The 20,540-nt window shown below is 41.1% G+C and overlaps 1 protein-coding gene across 1 annotated transcript in view; it reads left to right on the forward strand.

The window, feature by feature from the left end:
• The window catches only part of vat1 (vesicle amine transport 1), a 37,575-nt gene extending 18,284 nt beyond the window's left edge, over positions 1-19,291 (forward strand). The window contains exons 3-6 of the mRNA XM_008417000.3: positions 3,385-3,555; positions 4,592-4,681; positions 7,251-7,492; positions 15,033-19,291. Of these exons, the coding sequence (XP_008415222.2) occupies positions 3,385-3,555; positions 4,592-4,681; positions 7,251-7,492; positions 15,033-15,320 (791 nt within the window). The 3' untranslated portion in view covers positions 15,321-19,291. The remainder of the gene's footprint in view (positions 1-3,384; positions 3,556-4,591; positions 4,682-7,250; positions 7,493-15,032) is intronic.
• The last annotated feature ends 1,249 nt before the right edge of the window (positions 19,292-20,540 follow it).

A 20,540-nucleotide genomic window follows, 5' to 3' on the forward strand; every position in this document is an offset into this window, starting at 1 on the left:
TTGACCCCTGGGTGTTGAATCAAACATATGCTTTACGTTTCACATTTTCATTCATGGTCAGATTTTTATATAATTGAACTTCACAATAATGTGCTGCTTTGTATTTGTCACACAGAAATCCAATGAAATGCATGTGATTCTTTTGAAAGGCACTGCAGCAAATTCTCCTTTTTTTTGTACAAAAGAAAATGATTTCTGCTTTTATATTTGATACGTTTCTCTACACAGCTGCAGCGAACAGAAAACACAAAATTTATGACAGTTACTATAGTTAAATATTTAAATGTGAGCATATAAGATTCTGTTGGACACCTTATACCTGTCCATGAGAGATGTTACTGACTGACAGCTTTCTGTCTTCTCCTTGAAATTACAAAGTTCTCCTCGTGTTTGTACATTTGTGTTTTATAATCATTAGAAATACGGCGCCTTTTCAGGCGACTTCTCAAGACAAATGCTCAGCTGTAGCTGTCAAAAACGAACTGCTGACAAACTCGCGATTGTTGCGCCTGCGTGCCCGAAGGAAGAGCAGTCAATGAGACAAAATGGTTCCCTTTGCTCTGTCATTGCTGGCAATTTGGCTGAGGTTACCTTGGCAACACAAACTCGGTTTTCTCACTGAGAGCGAGGAGAGACGGTTGCTGTTACAACGCGGCCACGACAGCGCTCGCATCCAAGAGCAACAGCCTTGAGTTTTGTTTTCTCTTCAGCTACATTAACACCATCAACAGGCGCGATTATAGTGATGCAGCAGCCGGCCTGTTCATCTCACGGGATCCCGTCGATGACCCGCACTACCAGAGAACGGCTTTATCTTGAACATGTATCCAAATGATATCGGTAAATCTCAGTACTTTCGTTTCTTCTGAAGACGCCGCTGTTTGCCTTTGTGTTTTCATGCAGCCATGTTGCCACAGAGAGAAGCTGCCTGGGTTTGGTTGAGGAAGTTGTGCTATCAGACAGGCTCACTGGCTCAGAAACATTTATGTTCAGATGAAGGGACAAGAGGTGCACAAGCATCATCCAGTGCACAACATTCTCCCCTGAAAGCTGACATGCATGCCTAAAATCGGCTCAGAACGCACACAGTCCAAGTGGAAATCTCTTCTTCATTTTCTTGGTGTGCATATTTCTCACCACATTTAATTTTCCATCTAGTCCCAGTAAAAGTAAATGTTATTGAATGCAGCTGTTGCTCTGTGCTCCTTTATTCTCTCTGGTATCAGATAAGATGTGCTCTTTCCTGGTCAGGCCTGAGTGACCTTTATGGATGCCTTGCAGCCTCGGCCCCTCCAGTCAGCTTTCATTTCAAACAAGCCACTTGCTTATCGGTAACCTATTACTCCTCGCAACGGTTCCTTCTGCAAACACCGGCTACGGCATTCAAACACAGCAAAGAAAAATGCACATAGTCCAAACCTCTACTTGTATTTAAAGTCTTGGTCAGTGTGGAAGTTTTTGTTGTTGTTGTTCTTACAGCTACTTTTGTGTTTTTCTGGTACTTTAGTTTGTCTTGAGAATGCAAACTGCAAAATTGGATTTACCACAGGGTGACAAAAGGTACTTTCTCCAGAGTTGGATGTATTTGTCTTTTGTGTGGGTGTTTACTTTCCCCGGGCCAGCTGAGTTAATGTAATTGTGTTTAATATGCCTCATACATACCCCTGGGCGAAAACACATCCACTCTGTTATTGACTTGGTTGTTTGTCGCAATAAATAATGCAAATCAAATTTACCTGGCCCCGAAAATATGCGTCGAATGGGAATTCTTGTCGAGCTCCATTTTGTGGAGGATTTTGCTCCAAATAGTTTAAGAGATACAAAGGTTCATATCTTAATCAAGTTTGTCTTAATCTTCTAAATTGTTGTAAAATTAATTTATTTTGAAGCATGAGTTTTATTGATTCAATAGTTGCACTTATATAGAAGATGAGACCTCTTTTTCTTAGGAATCATTATTAATGAAACAATCCAAATTGAAAATGAATATCTAACTTAAGCTTACATTAGATACAATCTTGCCAATTACAATCAATTAAAACCAAAGAAAGTAAGATGGTTTAACTGCTATTCTACAATTCGTCTATTTCCAGCTTTCAGGTACTTTATTTATTGCGGAAGAATAAATCAAGACAAAAAGAAAGAGGATTTAAAGCCTAAAATCAGAAAGACAAAATAATGTTTTGGAGCTACTGTCTTAATCTGCCAGGCTTCGGTTTAAAACTGCCAGCAACAGGAGAGTGAAAGCTGCTTTACTTTTGGCCAGAGGTGTGTGTTGTGTTGTGTTGTTCATCTCTCTTTCCAGAAGCGTCTTGGTTTCCTTATATGCACGTTTTCTCAGCCATGAATGAAATCGCTTTGGAAACAAACAGCTGTGTTACCAGTTCAAGGTTGAACAAAACAGCAGAATGTGTTTCTTCATCCTTGGATTTTGGCCTCCTCACTTTCTGACTGGAACTGGGTGACATATTTCGCAAAAGTTAAGATTTAAAGACTTGCCTGAGATGTGTAGAACTCACACAAATGAGGGGGAAAAAAAATAAAAACATTCATCGCAATCAGATTTTGTAACAGTTGATTAGGCCTTGTTAATGGGTCCAGTCTGGGTGTCTTCTGATGGTCACTTTCTTTCTTGTTGGGTCTAGTACCATCGTCGAGGATGCAACTCCTCCTTGGAGCTCCTTCAGACTAGCTAGCAGCAATTAGCAAACACTTGGTAGATCTGCTGAGCTCATTATGCGAGCTACTTCTCAGTGCAACACTGGTAAAACGTTGTTAAAGGGTTAATAGAGGGGCGATGTTGTGATGACTTCCTGATGGTGGAGTGTCAGAAGGTTTCTTAAAGAGACAGAGGCCTAATTTCAAGGAGTTAAATTATGAAATCATAGTTTTATATTTATACCATTTTTATCAATTTAACATAATTACTTGATTGTACTATAAAATACCGCTTTGTGGTGGGAAAATGAATAACGCTGTTGTCTTCACACACAACAGCCTCTTTAGGGGGAGGAGCCATCACAAAGGACTGATCGCCCAATTAGAAATGAGTTTTGGTGTAGCTTCTGTGACCAGTCGACCGGGGGGAGAAAACATGGTGTCACCAAAATTGGACTTTCTTTAATGCATCTGAAAGACAACCGGTGGTTTTCATAAATACAAATGTTTACAACAACAACAGAAAGAGGAAACCATTTTGAATAAGCCTCTCTGACGACTAAACTCTAAAATCCAGCCGGGAAAGGAGAATCTGTGGAGACGAAAGGTCAAATGCCTTGCTGCTGAAATGTGCTATACAAATAAAATTTGATTGATTTGATTGATTGAAAGCCAACAGATGCGTTTCCCTGCATTAACCGTTGATTTATTTTCCCCTCTCTTCAGGTGGCGTCGGCATCGCAGCCACTCAGCTGTGCAAGACTGTGAAAGATGTGACCGTGTTCGGCACCGCGTCAGCAAGCAAACATGAGGCTATCAGTCAGGGCGGGGTCACGCATGCCATCGACTATCGCACCAAGGACTATGTGGAGGAAGTCCGCAAGATCAGTCCAAAAGGTGAACGAGAGCTCAGCATCCGCCGAGATTAAATGTCCTAAATTTGGATTTTGTTTCCACAGGAGAATGCGATTCAAAAAAACAACACCTCTGTTGCTAGCATTACGCGTTTTGACATTGGATATTTCAAGATTTTTTTGTTTCAGTTTCTCACAGTTGGCTGTCAGAGTGGCAGCAAATAGGGAGTCAGTTTCCCACCAAGCAAAATTTTTGCCTCCAAACACTGACGCTGTCCACCCCAAACATAGTAGCGAGAAAAGTTATATGCAGCTGGAACTGCTTCTAGGAAATTAACCAAAATCTCCTGCCTCTTTTATTAGCTAAACGAGACAAAGTCCGGGTCATGCTGCTCCTGTTTCAAATATAATATAGTTTCCCAGAAAGCTCGTCTCATTGGCACCTCTCCCCAACCTGCCTCCGTTCATTTTTGAGTCAGGCAGACATCGGAGACAGATAGGTTGAAAGCAGGAGCTGACACTTTACACAGAATGTATCTAATTAGAAGCCCGAATCAATGTGCTCACCACCAATCCTTCTATCTTTGACTCTCTGTCAATTCATGTGTGCTCCGGTCAGGGCAGAGTCATGCTGCGAGGCCCTGCAATCAATAGGACCGGGGTTTAGCGGAGCAAGGAGGGGTAGCCCAATTTAAGGAGTTCCCTGTGGCACAAAGGAACATCATTAAGGCAGAACCTACATGGTTGGACATTAATAAGCCACAGAGAAACCTCTATTGTCTGGTTTTACCATCTGTGCAGATTGTTATGCTGAAATGATAACAACAGGGAGACATCTCATCCCTCTTGTCAGACAAGAGACACGAATGGGATAAAAAAGCAATCGTAAAGGAAGGTTCTGCTGCGTTCCTCCTGTCCTCCTTTATGGGTTTGAGTAAACATGAAGCAGCTTGGCTACACTCGCTACTCCTATTGAACTTTGGCATCCGGAGGGGCAGCCCGCCAGAGGAGACCTGGCGGGCTGCGCCTGCTGAATTCACACCATAGATAACTTCCACCGCTTGCCTCCTGTGCCTCAGGGCTGGACGTCATCCTCGACCCACTCGGAGGATCAGACACCCACAAGGCCTACAATCTGCTGAAGCCTATGGGAAAGCTCATCACCTATGGTAAGTGGAAAAAATAAATAAATAATAAAATGTGTTAACTTGTATTTGGAGTCGCTGCAACGAAAAAAAACTGTGTTTTAGCCTCATATCAGAATTCTGCATGGATTTCTGAAAATATTGGCAACAATCGAATATATGACAGATGGAGGGCCAGATTTTATTCTCAAAAGTCAGTAATTACTTTCCCCCCGGCCCCCAGTATATACAATATGTGAAAAAGTTTGCAGATTTATTCTTTTGGGGGTGGGGGGGCGAAGGTTGAAAATTTAAATGCCTCCTAAACCTAACAACTGCTTCTGCCACCCATGGTATAATTGAGCCCATTTTTCCCCTTTTTTTCTGCTTAACCGTTTTAAATTTACCCACATTGGACAGATTTCAAGCTCAGATGCCAGGCAGAAGGTCACACCACAGTGTCTCCAAACAGTTTTAACATCAGACTTTTACTTGACAGCTCCAGAGCCTTCGGTTCAGTCTGGTTTTTAGGTTTGTTTGTCTTCGATATTCAGGTGTGTTGGGTGTCCTGCTGCGTCATCCAACTGTTTTCATGCTTAAGGGCACAAACCAATTTGTAACACTGAATGTCCAGAAGATAATTGTTGCAGTTTGTTGTTGTTTCAACATTGACTCAAGACGGCATCATTTATGTTTTTGGTTTTTGTAGATAAAACTACGGCTTCCAAGACATTAAGGTTGCAACTTGAATGCTAAAATCTGTCAAACGTCACTCATTCGCCACAGTTTTTCTTGTGCCTCTTGTGATGTCATCACAAAAAGCGCATCCATTTTATTTTTATTTTGTTAAAAATCTTTGAATTTTGAGACATGCAGCAGTAGAAATCCATACTTCATTACCTGTTATTTTGCTTTTATTCTCAATGTACATGTGTTAATTTAAAAAAAATGCATCACTACATGTATCTTTAAATCTACCGAGGTACTTTTTCTTCTCCTTGTTTCAAGCTAATCTGCTTCTTAAATTTTTGATTTAATAAAAAACCGTAAATGAAACCTAAAATGAAAGTTGGTTGCAGCCTGCAGACTTTCTCTGGTCTTTGAGGAGAAGTGTCTGCAAACAGGGCATTTCTTCTTGGAAAACATCAGCTACATATTCACATTATCAAACCAAATTCTTTACATTCTTATCCCTTTGGACTATAGCTGGAATTCATCCTGAAGAATCCACACTATTACATTTTTTGACTTTTATGTATCAACTGCATAAAGAACAATTTGTTGCTGCTTTTTCCTAAAAACAAAACCAAAAAAAAGTTCTCCCGGGATCTTTCAGGCTGGCTGTGAATAAATAGAATAGTTGTGGGTTTCACACTTGCCGCAGAGTAAAAGCTGCTTTCTAGTGGGCGGATTGGCCTCTCTGTGGAGGCCCATGTCCTCAGTGAGCTGTGTGTCATCCGTGGGAAGCCCTTTTACGCTCCCTCTGTTACAATGCAAATCCGAATGCATGCATGGAGTGGGCGGGGTCGGCATCCATGGAGAACAGGGCCTCGCCTTTTTTTGCGCGTTGCTCAGAAAGCCCCTACCCAGCATGGTGCCCTCCAACCTCAACCATTCAGCCTCTCCGGTCCCTCTGCGCCGGGCCGCTTCTCCTCCAGCTTATCAGAAGTAGGCACGGTGGAACAATGGGGTGTTCTATCTGCATGAAACCTGGAATGTGTGTGAATACGGCGGGCCGGGTCCCTCGGTTCTCTCTGAGCATGCTTTGTCCATACCACCCTCACCCCCACCCTTTTCCTCCAATCCAAGGAACGCAAAGATTGAGAGTAGAGAGACCGTTAAGTGAACCCGTAAGGAGGGGGACTGGAGGAGGATGTGATGGCAGTGGCTGCTGAAGTGCTAAAGAGGGTTTTGAGGGTGGGAGAATAGGCGCGAGACAGAGGTGAAACAAAGAACAGCGGATGGTTCTCATTGCCTAAGTGAGACGTGACCTTTCAACACCACCGCTTATGGCACTATTATGTCAAATCGACTTTTTTAAGCTTTACTTGATGTTATAATGTTGTTCCCTCGTCAAAAATAGGATTTCTTATGTTTGAAATGTTTAATTTACCGTGGCAACTATTCAGCTGTGCCAAACGCTTGATGGGACCAAGCCCTGCCTTCAGGGACAAAGCTCCTCCTTACCCTCCACTCAGCTCCTTCAGACTAGTCAGCCACAGTTAGCAAACACCTGGTAGAACTACGCAACTTCTGAGCTCATTGCACAAACTACTTCTTAGTGTAAAGCTGGTAAAACCTTTTGTTAAAAGGTTAATAGAGGAAGGATGTTGTGATGACTTCCTGAAGAAGTGTCAGAGCAAGAGTTTCTTAAGGCCCAATTTCAAGGAGTTAAATTAAGAATTCACATTTCTTTTAAGTCATATTTCATATATATATATATATAAACAACATAGTTACTTGGTTGTGCTTTAAAATTATTCTAGGTGGCTGGAAAACATATAATCCTGCCCCGTTGAACACAATATTACTACCAAATACTAAAACACAATAAGTAAAGTTAGCGTAGTCAAGTTTCACATTGTGCCTGTTCTTTGATCTTCGTCCCCTTCAGGTGCGGCCAACATGTTGGCGGGTCAGAGGAAGAACCTGATCGCCGTGGCTAAGAACTGGTACCACCAGTTCTCCATCCACACGCTCAGCCTTATTCAAGGCAACAAGTCGGTGTGTGGATTTCACCTGGGCTACCTGGACGGGGAGATGGAGCTCATCACCCAGACCATGAACACCATCCTGGATCTGTACAAGCAGGGCAAAGTCAAACCACGCATCGACTCCACCTGGCATCTCGAGCAGGTTGTTGATTTTTGCTGTTTGCGTCTCGATTTTTCTCACCTCCAATACATTGACTCAGAGTTGATGTTTTTAGCCTTCATTCCAAAGACAAATAAAAAAAAAATCCAAAACGGTAATTTATTTATTTTTTCCTCAAAAACACGAAAAATATTTAAGAATTTTAAATGTGTGAAAATTAGCCGTCAGAAAGGTAAAGTGCTGCAAAAAAAAGTTTTGAGTAAATAGAAAAATCAGCTACGAAGTTGAATTCAAATCAGTTCAATACAATTTTTTTATACAACATTAATTTGCAACACAAAAAGTAAATTAAATCATACAGCCTGATTCCCTGCTTTATAATTTGATCCTATTTATCAAACAATGCAGTCGGGTTCAGTTTAATGTTCAGATTGGTTTAAAAAAAAAAGCTTTCCATCAAAGGAAACCCATCAGATTGCCCCGACTCGCTTTTAGATAGTCAAAGGAGAAAGTGTTGGGCTCAAATTGATCGATTTCAGGTTATTTTCTCATTCAGCCGTTTGTATGATCACATCGGAGAATTCGGCTTGTTTTCCCAGTGAAAACGAGCCTGAAACATCTGCAACCTGCTGGCATCTGACGACTGAGCAGAAGGATGAAAGCTCTCAGTGATTTGTTGATTCTGCAGGTCTGACAGTGAACAGGGGCGTGTGGCTTGTGAAATTGATTTATTGTGAGTAATCTCAGTTGTTTCAAGATTTAGCAAGGAGTGCAGGGTGAATTTTCAAGTAAGGTCAAGTTGCTTCAGATAATTTTCATACGTTTAATAAATAAAATTATGATTTGACAACCTTTTGTATTCACTCAGGTTTTCTTTGGCCGATAATAAAATTAGGGCGCAATCTCTAAATTGCCAGCTACTTTTTTTTTTTCTTTTTTTTTTACAGCACTATATATCAAAATTTTAAGATGTTGCAGTTTTACAACTACAAACATTTTCTGCCATACCATTTCTACTGCTTAAAGTAATTTTAATCTCTTAAATAGTGCAATTATCATTTTTATGTTTCAGTACCTCTGGATTTGGAGTGAGTGGGGTTTTCTCTTTTTGACAAATAAGAAAATAACAAACCAACAAGTTTGACTTGAATATTTGCAGATTAAATAATTATGAAAATAACAATATGTCTAAACTAAGAAAACCTCTTTCTTTTACTTTTTCAAGATTATATAAATGCTAATTTAGCTGTCATCTGACATTTAACTCGCATTAACCTGCACAGATTTAGTGTTATAAGAAGCTTCCTACTTGCTATTTTGAAGAAAATGTGATTAAAATTCAACAAAATAACTATTTTGCTTGGCTAAAACTAGAACTTGGGTCTTTTCCTCATTTTTACAACATTAGTTTTGGATCTGTGCCCGTTTTTGATTTGCCTGATTTGTGCTCAGAAGTGCATTTCCGTAAAGAGATCTGGATCTGGATGTTAATCCGATTGAATCCATCCCTCCTCTTCTTGCTCTGACTGATCTAATGTGACTTGACTGCAGTCACCTCTGAATTACACTCATTTTTACATTTTGGAAGTGCTCTAAAGACACATTAATGCCAGGTAGATTTTGCGTCTTTGTGTGCTTGTTGGTAGGATCTGCAGCAGCAGCTGGGCGTGGCCCTGAGGCTCACACTCAGAGACAAAAAGTTGTCCACAAGACGCTCAGTGTCTCGTGCAGCATAAGTCACTGGGGCCAACAGGCTCTTATTGTTGCAGACGAATTAACAGCGCTAACAGATATGAATAGAGAGGGGAGAATGGATAAAAAAGGGAGCGTCATAAGGACATCTTCTGTTGTCAAAATCGGAGCTGGTCAGTATTTTGGTTGGCCAGAGAGAAACACCCGCTGTCTTTCTCCGCCATCTGACGCTCTTTCTCTGCCTCTCCATCTGTCTGCTCTTTATATCTGATTCTTCTTTTTTTTTGCCATGCTTAGGTTATTGACTCCCTCTCTGTCTCTCTCTCTATCTGGCTTTATTCTCTGCTTTCTCCCTGTTCACTGTGTATCTTCTTTTTTCCCCTCTTTCTCTCCTGTTGCTATGGTGACATCCTTTAGTCAGCGTATGCGTCTATCTTAGGGAGGGGCCCTGATGTGTGGAAGAAAAAAAAAAAAAAGACGTGATGTGGAGATACAGAGAAGAGATGAAGGTGGATGTCATGTCTTTTGGTGTAAAGTTTACAGGTTTATGTCTGCTGACACCAATACTCCGGCGCGAGGTGTCACGAAGACAAAAAAGCTGCCGGGGAGGGAGCAGCGGATGAATTGTCTTAACCCGCGTATAAATGCCACGCCCTGACCTCATTCATCACAACCCTTCCCCCTTGCCTGTACTTGATTTACGAGAGAAATCTGTAAAACCACAAAACGTTTAGAAATTAGCATGACCGTCTCCTGCTACAGATCCATAAGCTGCAATGCTCTGAAAAAGTCTTTTCATATTTACTTCCATTTTTGCTTGTCTTTTGTCAGTTCTCAAATTCTGATTCTGCTAATTAATAGACGCCCTGTGTGGAAAAAGCTACTGCCATCCCATGTTCGACCATAAATTAAAAGATTAACCACTTTTATGTTGGTTCGACCTGCCTGACTTGAAGAATCAACATGAAATGTGCTATAGGAGCTAAAAAGGCAAAACGTCATGATCCAATCTTAATAAAGTTGACAGGTAACAAACTAGTTTTCTAAGAGTTTTCATTAACAATCAGAAACTAATCCAAGACGACATTAAAAAACTGTAGACCTCAGTTAAAGTTGTGATTCATGATTCAGCAACGCAAAAGAGACCAAAATGTATTCATCGTACAGATCCAAGGTAAAAGCATCGCCTTGCCGATCAGCAGGAAAACAAAGGCCTATCTCATCTATTTGCTCCAGAATCCACTAGGATTTTCTAAAAAATATTCTGTTGACTCATTTGCAAAACTGGAACTTATTGGAAAGTGTGCGTCATAAAAACTTGTTTGGTTTGTTTTATCTGGCTTAAAATTAACACATCTCACAAAAAGAACATCAAACTGGTGGTGCTTGTGTGATGGACTGGGGCTGCTTTGCTGTGGTTGTTGGAGCCATTAATGTTGCTCTTCAGCAGAAAACGCTGAAGGAAAATGTCTTGCCTTAAGATCAAATGCTTTGCAGCCAGCTTTTGGAGTGGCCTAGTCAAAGTCTGAACTTAACTCCAGTTGAGACGTTCTGTTGTGACCTTACACAGGCTATTCATGGTCGAAAATCTCCAGTCTGGGCGAAAATTCCTCCAGAGTTGTTGGTAATCGATCGATTGAAGAATTTGCAAACAGTTATTAGGCTTAACGTGTAATTACCTTTTCAAATAGGGTTGTCCCCGGCTCCTGTTTTTCTAAAATTGCATTTTGCTTTTACACAGTTTTAATTTGTCTGATGTTAAATTTTGTTTGATTTCAAACATTGCATCATGGGGGAAAATAACTAAATATGTAAGGAGGCACGAAGATTTTTATTGCACTGATCTTTTGCACATCTTGTCATCTTGCTAAAAGTTTTAGAGCTGAAAAATGCATATTTTAATGAAGTTCTTTTATATTGCTTATATTAATTGTTCATTAATTGAAATTATATTATTAAAAATGTCTGAAAGTCTCAAATGTAACTTCCATAAACGTGCATAAACTGAGATTATGAAAGGGTTTGATTCACTAAAGATGCAAAGTAGAATAAACCTGCTAATGAAGAGCAATGACTTTTCATATCTTGTAAAAACTGTTGGCGCAGGGATTTATTTTAGTTTGCAACAATTCAATGCATTCATTTGAGTCCAGTCCACATTGAACTGTTTCCTAAAAGGCAGTCGTTAATCTTTATACTTACTGGCTCAGTTCTGTAACATAACTGCTTCATCTTTTCATTAAGAAGGGATTGGTCTTGTGGTGTGTTTTGTTTTTTTTTTTTGCTTTTTGTTTTTCAGATGATTTCTGTCTGAATGTCAAATCAGTTCACTATTACAGCTATTTGTTTCCAAAGGCTTGCACCAGTTGACGAGTCCCAGCAACATGCAGGGCAGTACACCAAGTAATTTCTGGTAACTGTGTTGCAGTATGAAATCCTGGGGCCTTTCCCTCCATGCACTGTGGTAAAAGTTCCTCCAGCAATAAATGATGTGCAGCAGTTGTTCATAGACGGGACAAGTATTTGGAAAACAACTCAAGATGTTGTAAAAATGTCCTCGTATTTACTTTATAGTCCGCTGCGTAGTGATTCAGCCGTTTTAAGCTGTTGTAATATTTCTAAACCTGGATCTTTCATTTAGAATGTAAACATGTGACAGAACAGTGCCTTGCTAAAGGGCCTCTTGAACTTCCTCACTTTATCACCTTGCTACTACAAGGTTTATTATATTTTATGGAAGATAATGAAACAGTCTGGCATACATTTCTATCCAGCAACCCTCAACCAAAACTGAATGGAGCCACTTCTTACTGGAATTACCTCTACAAGTCTTTTGGTGGATGTTTCCACCAGATTTTCACATGAAGAGAATCCAAATCTTTCCCGTTTATATTTGAAAGACAGCCAGAGCTCAGTCAGTGAACATCAACTTTCAACTCTGAGTTGGATTCCGACTCGTGTTCTTAAACATGGATATGGATTGATGTAAACCGTTAGATTGAAGCTTAGGTTGTATATTTAAAATTGTCCTGCAGGAAAGTGAACCTGCCTCTGAATTAGATTCAAGTGTTTTTCTTCCAACAGGTTTTCTTCTGAATTTAGTTATATGCATCCTTTCCTGAATTTGAGAGTTTTTCTGAAGAATTTTCAGTGAAACTCCATGTAATATTTTAACATCTGAAACTATAAACAACTCAAAGAGAAGTTTGACAGTACAACACAAGAAGCATTAGAGTGAAATAAAAAGACATCCGTGTACTTCTGTCCTCTGCTCGGTGTTTTATGTGCAGGCGGTGTGCCTGACAGTTGGAGAACTGCTTGGATTTTCCAGAGAGTTGAATGAAAGAACATCAGCCACTTTCGCTCTCACCGAAAATGATTTTTATAATTCCTGAACTCATCCCTCGCCTTTGTCTGAAGGATACCAGTTGCGCCGAGCCCCTCCCTTCGCTTCCAGACTCCCACACTCCCTCTCCTGCCCCCCTCCGTTCCCATGTGTCGAAGTCGTCAGAGCCACGTTTCAGCCAGGCTTTACGTTGCTAGGAGATGGCCCTGTTGCCTTGGCATTGGTCGTTAGGTGGTCTGCCTGCCTTGCACAAATAGGGTGGGGGATCGGAGGGAAGAGGAAGAGGGGGTGTGATGAAGACAAGAACAGACAGTGGACAGAGCTCAGTGGTCAAAAGCGGAGGAGGGTGGGGCAGATCTTGGCTGGGATCCTCCACTCATCACTATGATGGAGAGCCACTCGGTCAATTTATCACCGCGTGGGGGTTTGAGGGCAGTTGTTAGAGGAGACTATTTACTCTGGGGGAAGACATTTTGCAGGAATATTTTGCAATATCTTCTGCAACAGGCACCAACATGCATATCTGCTCTCGTCAGGATGAATGGGCGAGTTTTAAACGATACGTACGCATCTTTAAGTCTTAAAATAGAAATAACAAGACCATCTGTGCTGCATTTGTGCTGCTGGTAGTCTGACAGCCACGGTTTCATTGTAATGTGCATTTCCCTTAGACGTGCATTAATTTCAACCTGATTCCTATTTTAAATTACAATTTTTAAAACTGAGCAGACACTTAGATGTATTTTTAAAATAAGAACTTTTTCTGCAGCGTATAAGAAAGGCTGCAGATAGTTTTTATGTTATGTAGATTAGAAATTTGAGATTTTACCAAACATTCCCAAGTTTTGTCTAAATTAGTTTACTTAGCAGTCGAAATTATAAGCAGAGCTCAAACATAAGTTGACAAAGTCTTTTTAATTTGTCCTCAGCTTCTCATTACTGGGGGGGGTTGTTGCTTCTACAACAAGAATGCGTGTGAAACTTAATTGTGGATGAGGACGTGATAAAATATGAACTCACCAACAGCAAAATGACTTAAGACTATTTCAGTGTTGGTTTATTTGTTGATTCATTTGTTGTGGTCTTCTGTGCTGCCTTGAAATGCTCAAGTTGAACTTCCACAGTCTAATTGCCAAATATGTCTCGTTAAAAAGAGAACCCCCCCACCCCCCAAACGAGAGTCTCAGTGGATTTACGCAAGTTTGTGCTTTTAATTTCCGCTCTTGCCAACAGCGAACAAAACTTAAAGGCATTGATGCACCAATCAGAATTATTCTCGTTTTATTTTAGGCTTTGGTTCACCTGATTTGTATTTCTCTTTAAGAACTTTCGTAGAAGAAATACAAGTGCAACTTTCAACTGGGAGCTGAGTCAACATCACACCACATGCATGGAAGTGGAGTGGTTGTAAAACAGGGTTTGACCAGCATTTTGAAACAAAGACTAAAACCATGTCAGAGGTGAAATCTGAATCTTATGTTAGTGATTAGTCTTTTTAGCTGCCCTCGCTGTGAATAGGAGTCTTTGCCTTTATTCCCCAATGAGAATGTAGCTCGTTATTTCAACTCCCAAGATTTCTAAAGGGCTGCCAGCATTTTCAAATCTAACATCCTCTATAACAGACAGATGCTGAAAACAACATCTTTAAAAAGGACATATTTGACTTACTTCCTGTTATCTTCAGAAAGTCTTGCTCTCTCACCCTTAGGAAATGTTTCTTCTTAAATAGCTTCTTAAATGCTTCTTTTAATTTCATATTTAAATATACTGAAAACAACTTTCATTGTGTCTGCCCAAAAAACTGTTGTTGTCAGTGCGACTTTGAAGGACTTACAGGTATTACTGTTGCATCATATGTGCCACATTTCATAAAAAATGTGCAGCCATTCAATTTTGAAAAATGTTGCATTAAAGTTGGACATTTAGAGAAACAGTTTATAAGCCAATATACCCACCACACACTTTGTAATCATAAGTTTGCATAACTTTAGATTGAAATACCAGCTGGTGCAGAAAATGAGTTTGTAAGTTTTAAGTTCATAAGTTTAAATAACAAAAATAGTTTTTCCTAATAAATACATGTGCGATTAAACCGCTTGGTAAAAAGTAGAAAAATGGCAGTTAAATAAAAAACTAATATTTTGAAAACTATTCCACAAAATGAGGTGGCAATGAAATGTTTGCTTTTGTTTGATGACTAGATTATTTTTCTCTTTTGCTCCATTATTATTTTTTGTCATTTTCCTGCCATATTTTTGCTTGTTGCAGCAGACGGTAACAGTTTAATTTTCTTTCAAACATTTATAAAATCTCATATTCTTCATATTTGAATACAAGTCTGAGTGGGTTTTGTAGGCAGCTATATTAAATAAGCAGATTAGGAATAACAGACTTGCACAGCAGCAGATAATACATTGGATTTGTTTAGTTTGAGAGCGACCTGACTTCTTCTTCTCATTGAGGATTTCAGAAGTGTCTTTGTGCTCTTTGCTTTATTTGTCCTGTCGTCCAGCTTCCTCTGATTGTCCAACTGTCTTCCTCCAGGTTGGCGATGCCATGAGAAAGATGCAGGAGAGGAACAACGTCGGCAAAGTGATCCTCACCACCGAGCCCATGCCGGAGGAGGAGAAGAAGGAAGAGGCCAAGAAGGAGGACAAGAAAGAGGACAAGAAGAAGGAGGATAAGAAGAAGGACGACAAGAAGAAGGACGATGGAAAGAAGGAGGAGAAGAAGGATGACAAGAAGAAGGAGGAGCCTAAGAAAGAGGAGAAGAAGGAAGAGCCCAAGAAGGAGGAGGAGAAGAACGAAGAGGTCAAGAAGGAGGAGAAGTGAGAGGGAAAGATGGATAGTCAAGCAGACCAGCAGCAGGGAGTTTGTGTCCTGGGAGCAGGGGAGGTGGCAGGGATGAGCTTGGTGGTGGAGCTGCAGGGGGATGGGGGTGGAGTGGTAGCAAAGATGGGAAGGAGTTGGGATAAATTGGAAATGATCACACCAGTCTCAGTCTTTTACCTCCCTTCTGCCTCACCTACTGGGTGATTTACTCAGGCCTGGCTGCTCCCACCTCCCGTTTCCTCTTCTGTTCCTCATATTTACCTCTTAAAAAAAAGAAAAGAAAAAACATCTGATCCTTGAGACCCCATATATGCTCTAATCTCATCGCCCACCCTCTGCCCCTCACAGTATTAATCGATTTTTGCTATTGGGAATCAAAGCATCAGTAGAGCCGTGGAGGATGGTGGGCTTGGTCCGAGCCTGGGGGAAAATTACCATCTCCCCGACAACCTTAATCTCCTTTCACACTCCGGCCCCACCCTTGACCCTCCGTGCCCCCTCTGCATCTCGACTCCCACCGTGTTAAATTGTTCTGCTCTGACTTCCACCTGCCGCCTCCTCTTCCTCCTCCCCCTCCCCCTCACTGTGCTGAGTCCCCCCCACCCCTCACCAACACACACATCTCCCACAGCATCACCACCACCACCCCCACTCACCCACGAGCCGGACCCACAGACAGGCACCGAAGGCAGGCAGATAAACCGAGAACCACACCTACCCACCGCCATTTGTTTTCTGTGTCCAGCTTAGTTATGTCACTACTGATGAGTCAGAGATGCTTCTGATTGGCTGATGCTCCTCACCTTCCCTGGAGATATTTTCATTGTAGTTTTTCTTTTTTTTTTTTTTGCTCATCATGTTTAACAACGTAGAAAAAATATATATATTAGAGCTTCGGAGCGATGGAAACGCTTTCCCATCAAATTCCATTCGAGTTCATGTCCTTGCTTTTCCTCTCATAATGAGCCTCTCTGTGCTCTGCTGAATAGCCTGGCTGATATTATTTTCCAGCTTCCTTCTCCTTAGTTACAGATTTTTCTAGCCGACCAACTGTTGGCAAGAAGTTCAGGGTGCCAATTAAGAGAGAAATTGTTTCTGTGCAAACACACAGACACGCACGCTCCAAATGCGATGAAAGAGCCGCTGTCGCCCCAAGACAGCGAGGCGCTTGAAGTGAGCAAGCGAAGAGGGTGAAGGTTTTTTGTTTTCTTTCGTTTTTTGTTTTCCTTTGCTCCGGACTTTCTTTCCTCCCCGAACCTCCGAGAGGAATTTCATCGCATTCCTCGCTTCCTTTCGATCACACTGACCCAGGAGAGGCGAATTCAGCCGGCGTTGTTGTCCGCGCTTCGCCTCCCCACCTCCTCCCTCTTCCTCCTCTTTCTGTTTCCCTCTTTGTGGTCGGCATAGCAACAGGCGTCAGGCTCGTCAGAGATGGCACTGTGGTCTCTCTCTCTCTTTTTTTTTCTTCCCTCTCTCTGTGTCTCCTTCTTCATGCTCTTCTGACTCTGCATTTGCCAGCAGTTGGTGCTGTCAGCTGGTATTTCAACAGGTTGAAGATGTTTTAGTAAAATGAATCAAAACAGCAGGCGAGGCTGTTTTTTAAGCATTTAATATCCTTCGTCTAGCCTAATTTCAACCCTGTCTAAAGTCTAACATGTTACATTGATAGTTGGATTTGTAACTGTGGCCATTAATGGCTAATATTACATCTACATTAAGAACTCCAATGCTAAAAATAACTGAAATTATTTTTCACTTCTTCACAGCGGTGTGAAGAAGTGTTTTCTTCTATTTTTCCTTTGCTTTAACCACATTGAACAATCCAAGCAAATCAAAGATAATTGGAGTGAATAACAACATCTAGTTTTCAATCGATGATTTTATTAAGGGAACAAAGCTATCCAAATCAATCTGGCCTTGTGTGAAGAAGCAATTGTCTGCTAAATTTAATAACCCTATGTCTAATAACTGGTTATCCCACCCTTGGCAACAAGTACCGCCGTCTCGCATTTGCAATAACTGGAAATGAAGTTGTTGTTTTTTTTACTTTGTTCCATTCGTCTTTGCAGAACTATTTTAATTCCTTTTATTTGTCAACTCTCCCTTGGATGCCATTTTTGCCTAATCTCTTATTGCTGAATCGTGAACACTGACCTTAACTAGGGAGAGTCACGCCTGCAGTGCTTTAAATGTTCTGCGACCTCCTGGGTGATGTGCTCATGGAGTCATCTCAGTAGAGATTTTTGACATTTTTATTAATGAAAAGTGCATTATAAATTAAATTGATTATATTACTATTATAGACCCAACACTCTTTGGAAGGTTTACGACTGTGCCATGTTTTCTCTGTTTGTGAGTAAAAGTCCCAAAGCCTCGGAAATGGCTGTGAACTCATTTAGGTCGGGGCGTGATGTGCTTCATTCCTGTTGTCAAATTTTTCTCATTTTGATCAATACAGAATGGCTGAAACTAAACTCAGCATTTTGGATTATTACTTCTTTACATGCAGTCAGGTTGATTTGGATACCTTTTATTCCTAATAATTCAGTATTTAAAAAGTGCTTTATGTATTTAATCAGGCCGTCTTCGCCTGATATTAGGATGTGTTTAATGATGTGAAACATCTAAGTGTACCAAAAAAAGAAAAAAATAGAAGAGAAACACTTCTACATGACACTGTGTCTGCCAAAAGGGTAGAGATGATAAATCATGTGATAAAATGCATCTTTTCTTTCTACCTGTAACTACTAGCTGTGCTACACAGTGCTAATGCTTGTGTAAAGTCACTGTTCAGTTTCTAATGCTAACAGTGTGCGTCAGTGGCCGTTTGCTCGCTAGTACACTGCTGCCCCGCTCTTGGACACTGAACATTTCATCTCAGTGTCATCATCTTTAAACATGACACCTTCCTGACTACCTGCCTGCCTGCCTGCCTCTGAGTCCGGCTTCAGTGTTCAAACTCAGATGGTGACTAGTGACTTTGTAAAAAACAAACAAAAAAAAATGTTTCCAAAAAAAGAAATGGGGAAAAAAAAAAGTTTTTGTGTTGGCATGAGTGGCCTCCCTCATGTGCTGTGTGTGGTGTGCCATTGTGTGTGAAGACGTGTGTGTGTCCTCAGGTCGTTTGTCAGGTTTTAAAATCACTCGCCCTCCCTGCCACATTCCCACCTCACACTACTCCGCTACAGAACGACGTAGCTTCACATTGACCCTCCTCCATCTCTCCCTCCTGTCTGATAAGAGGCCTGTGTTATGAGGACAGTTGGTATTAGTATTTTGCACTCTGCTCGCTGATCTTAATGCACTTGCAAGCATGGCGGTGGCACTCCAGTCTCAGCCTGGCTTTGAGTTTTCATCTTTCTTTTTTTGTTGTTGTTGCTCCAGATTTGCAGCCTGTTTCTCATCCTTCCAGAACAGGTGGCACAAACGCATTCACTTGTGCAGAGGTTCCACTCATGCGCTCCAACTTTTCAAATGCATTCGCTCTTTCTCGGCTGTGGGAAACAAAACGCGGAGCCGGGTGAGATGGACTGGAGTGCGACCGCCATACTGGTGTGGGGAGTGATTGTGCTCTGTCAGCCTCTGGTTAGTGTTCTGTTCTAATCTGCTGGGCTCCCTTTGTGAACCTGTGGACGGTGCTTCTGTTCCGAGTGCCATGTGAGAAACAATTGCTTCAGTTAAAAAAGAAAAAAAAAAGAAAGAAAGAAAAATGTTTTACTTACTATGTTATTTTGATTTACCTTTATATTTTTTTTGTTGTTTTTTTTTGTTATCCAAGGGTTTAAAGTTCAAAGCTCATACAGTACTCTGTGGGGACCTGCTAACCTGCACTCCTTTTAAATGTGATAAAGTTTTTTTTTTGTTTTTTTTTTCTGTTGGTCCAAACCATGTGTGCCAAATTGTATGTATATTCCTCTGTCAATGCTTTGAATATTAACAGTGCATAAAAATATATTTAAAAAAGAACCTGCCTTGGGATGCATTTCCATCAACCCAGAAGAGGGGAAAAAATGCAGATATGCAGCAGTTTCATATATCAGGGAATAATGGGACTTTTTTTTTCCTAAACAGTTTGTGGGTTTTAATTGGTTGCTCAGACTAAGGTCTGCCTCTGTTTTCTCTCCATTCAAAAAAGGTTACCTCTACAAAAATCTGATCATCCTTCAACTAAAAGGAAGGAGAGATTAGGACTCAAAACCTCACTAGATTTCCTCACAATCCAAAGCTTCGCCGCATTCTTCTGTGCATATGTTTCTGCCAGCGTGTTTGCAAATGGTCCGTATAGCAAAGTGAGGAAAACAGATGTTCTCGCACAGCTGTGCAGTGATGCAGATACTGTAAAACAGCCCAACAAGGCCCCAGCTTATTGGCTGATCAGCCCTGGCCTGCCCCAGATGCAACATCTCCGCTTTACAGCCGCGCTCTCTCCGTTCACTGAAGGTTTGTAAGTCATTTCTCTCTTCCTGCGCTGCATCTGCAGAGCTTCTTGGCCCGTGCGGCAGTTTAGCAGCCAGCCAACAGTCCTCCCGGTATAAACCCCTTTCCCTCTGCACTCGCTTTCACAGAGAATAAAACATCATTTTGACATCTGGAATTTGATATTGCATGCATCCATCTGCATGTGGAAAACAGATTAGTTTTTTTTTTTTTCTTCCAGCATTTCCCCTATGGTTCAATGGAGCCAATGTCTTTGAGATGATCTTAATCAGTGAGGCGGTGCTTCATGTCTGGAGTTTGAGCTCAAGTGGATCTTTTGGTTAAAAGCAGGCCCATCCCCTTCCTACTTTGGTCTGTCGTCTGGAAGCTCTTCCACTTTGGTGAAGCCGGATTGTATGTCATCTTGAAGAGGTTTCCCAGTCATTCCAGACACTTATGCAAGAGCAACCCAGAGACGTACAGTTGGGGAGAAGAAAAAGCATTATAATGTAAAAATGGGCAACGCGTGGTCATTTTCCTAGATGGGGTGGCACCAATTAGCACCCATAAATTAGGGCCTGAAGACAAGAGTTGAGGTCAGTATTTCAAATCCTCATCTTTCTCTCTAAGCTTCCTCACAGAAACGTCGGTGTCAAGCTTTGAGGTGATTTTTTATTTTATTTTTTTTATTTCATTTTACATGGTTTCTCAGGTCATTCCAAACTGCAGTTTTCCTCACCACTAATACACACACACACAGCCGTTTCACGATGTTCATGACACAAACTCCGACTGCATGATTTT

This window comes from Poecilia reticulata, chromosome 8, assembly GCF_904066995.2.
Source record: "Poecilia reticulata chromosome 8, P_reticulata-male-v2, whole genome shotgun sequence".
NCBI classification, from domain to species: Eukaryota; Metazoa; Chordata; class Actinopteri; order Cyprinodontiformes; family Poeciliidae; genus Poecilia; species Poecilia reticulata.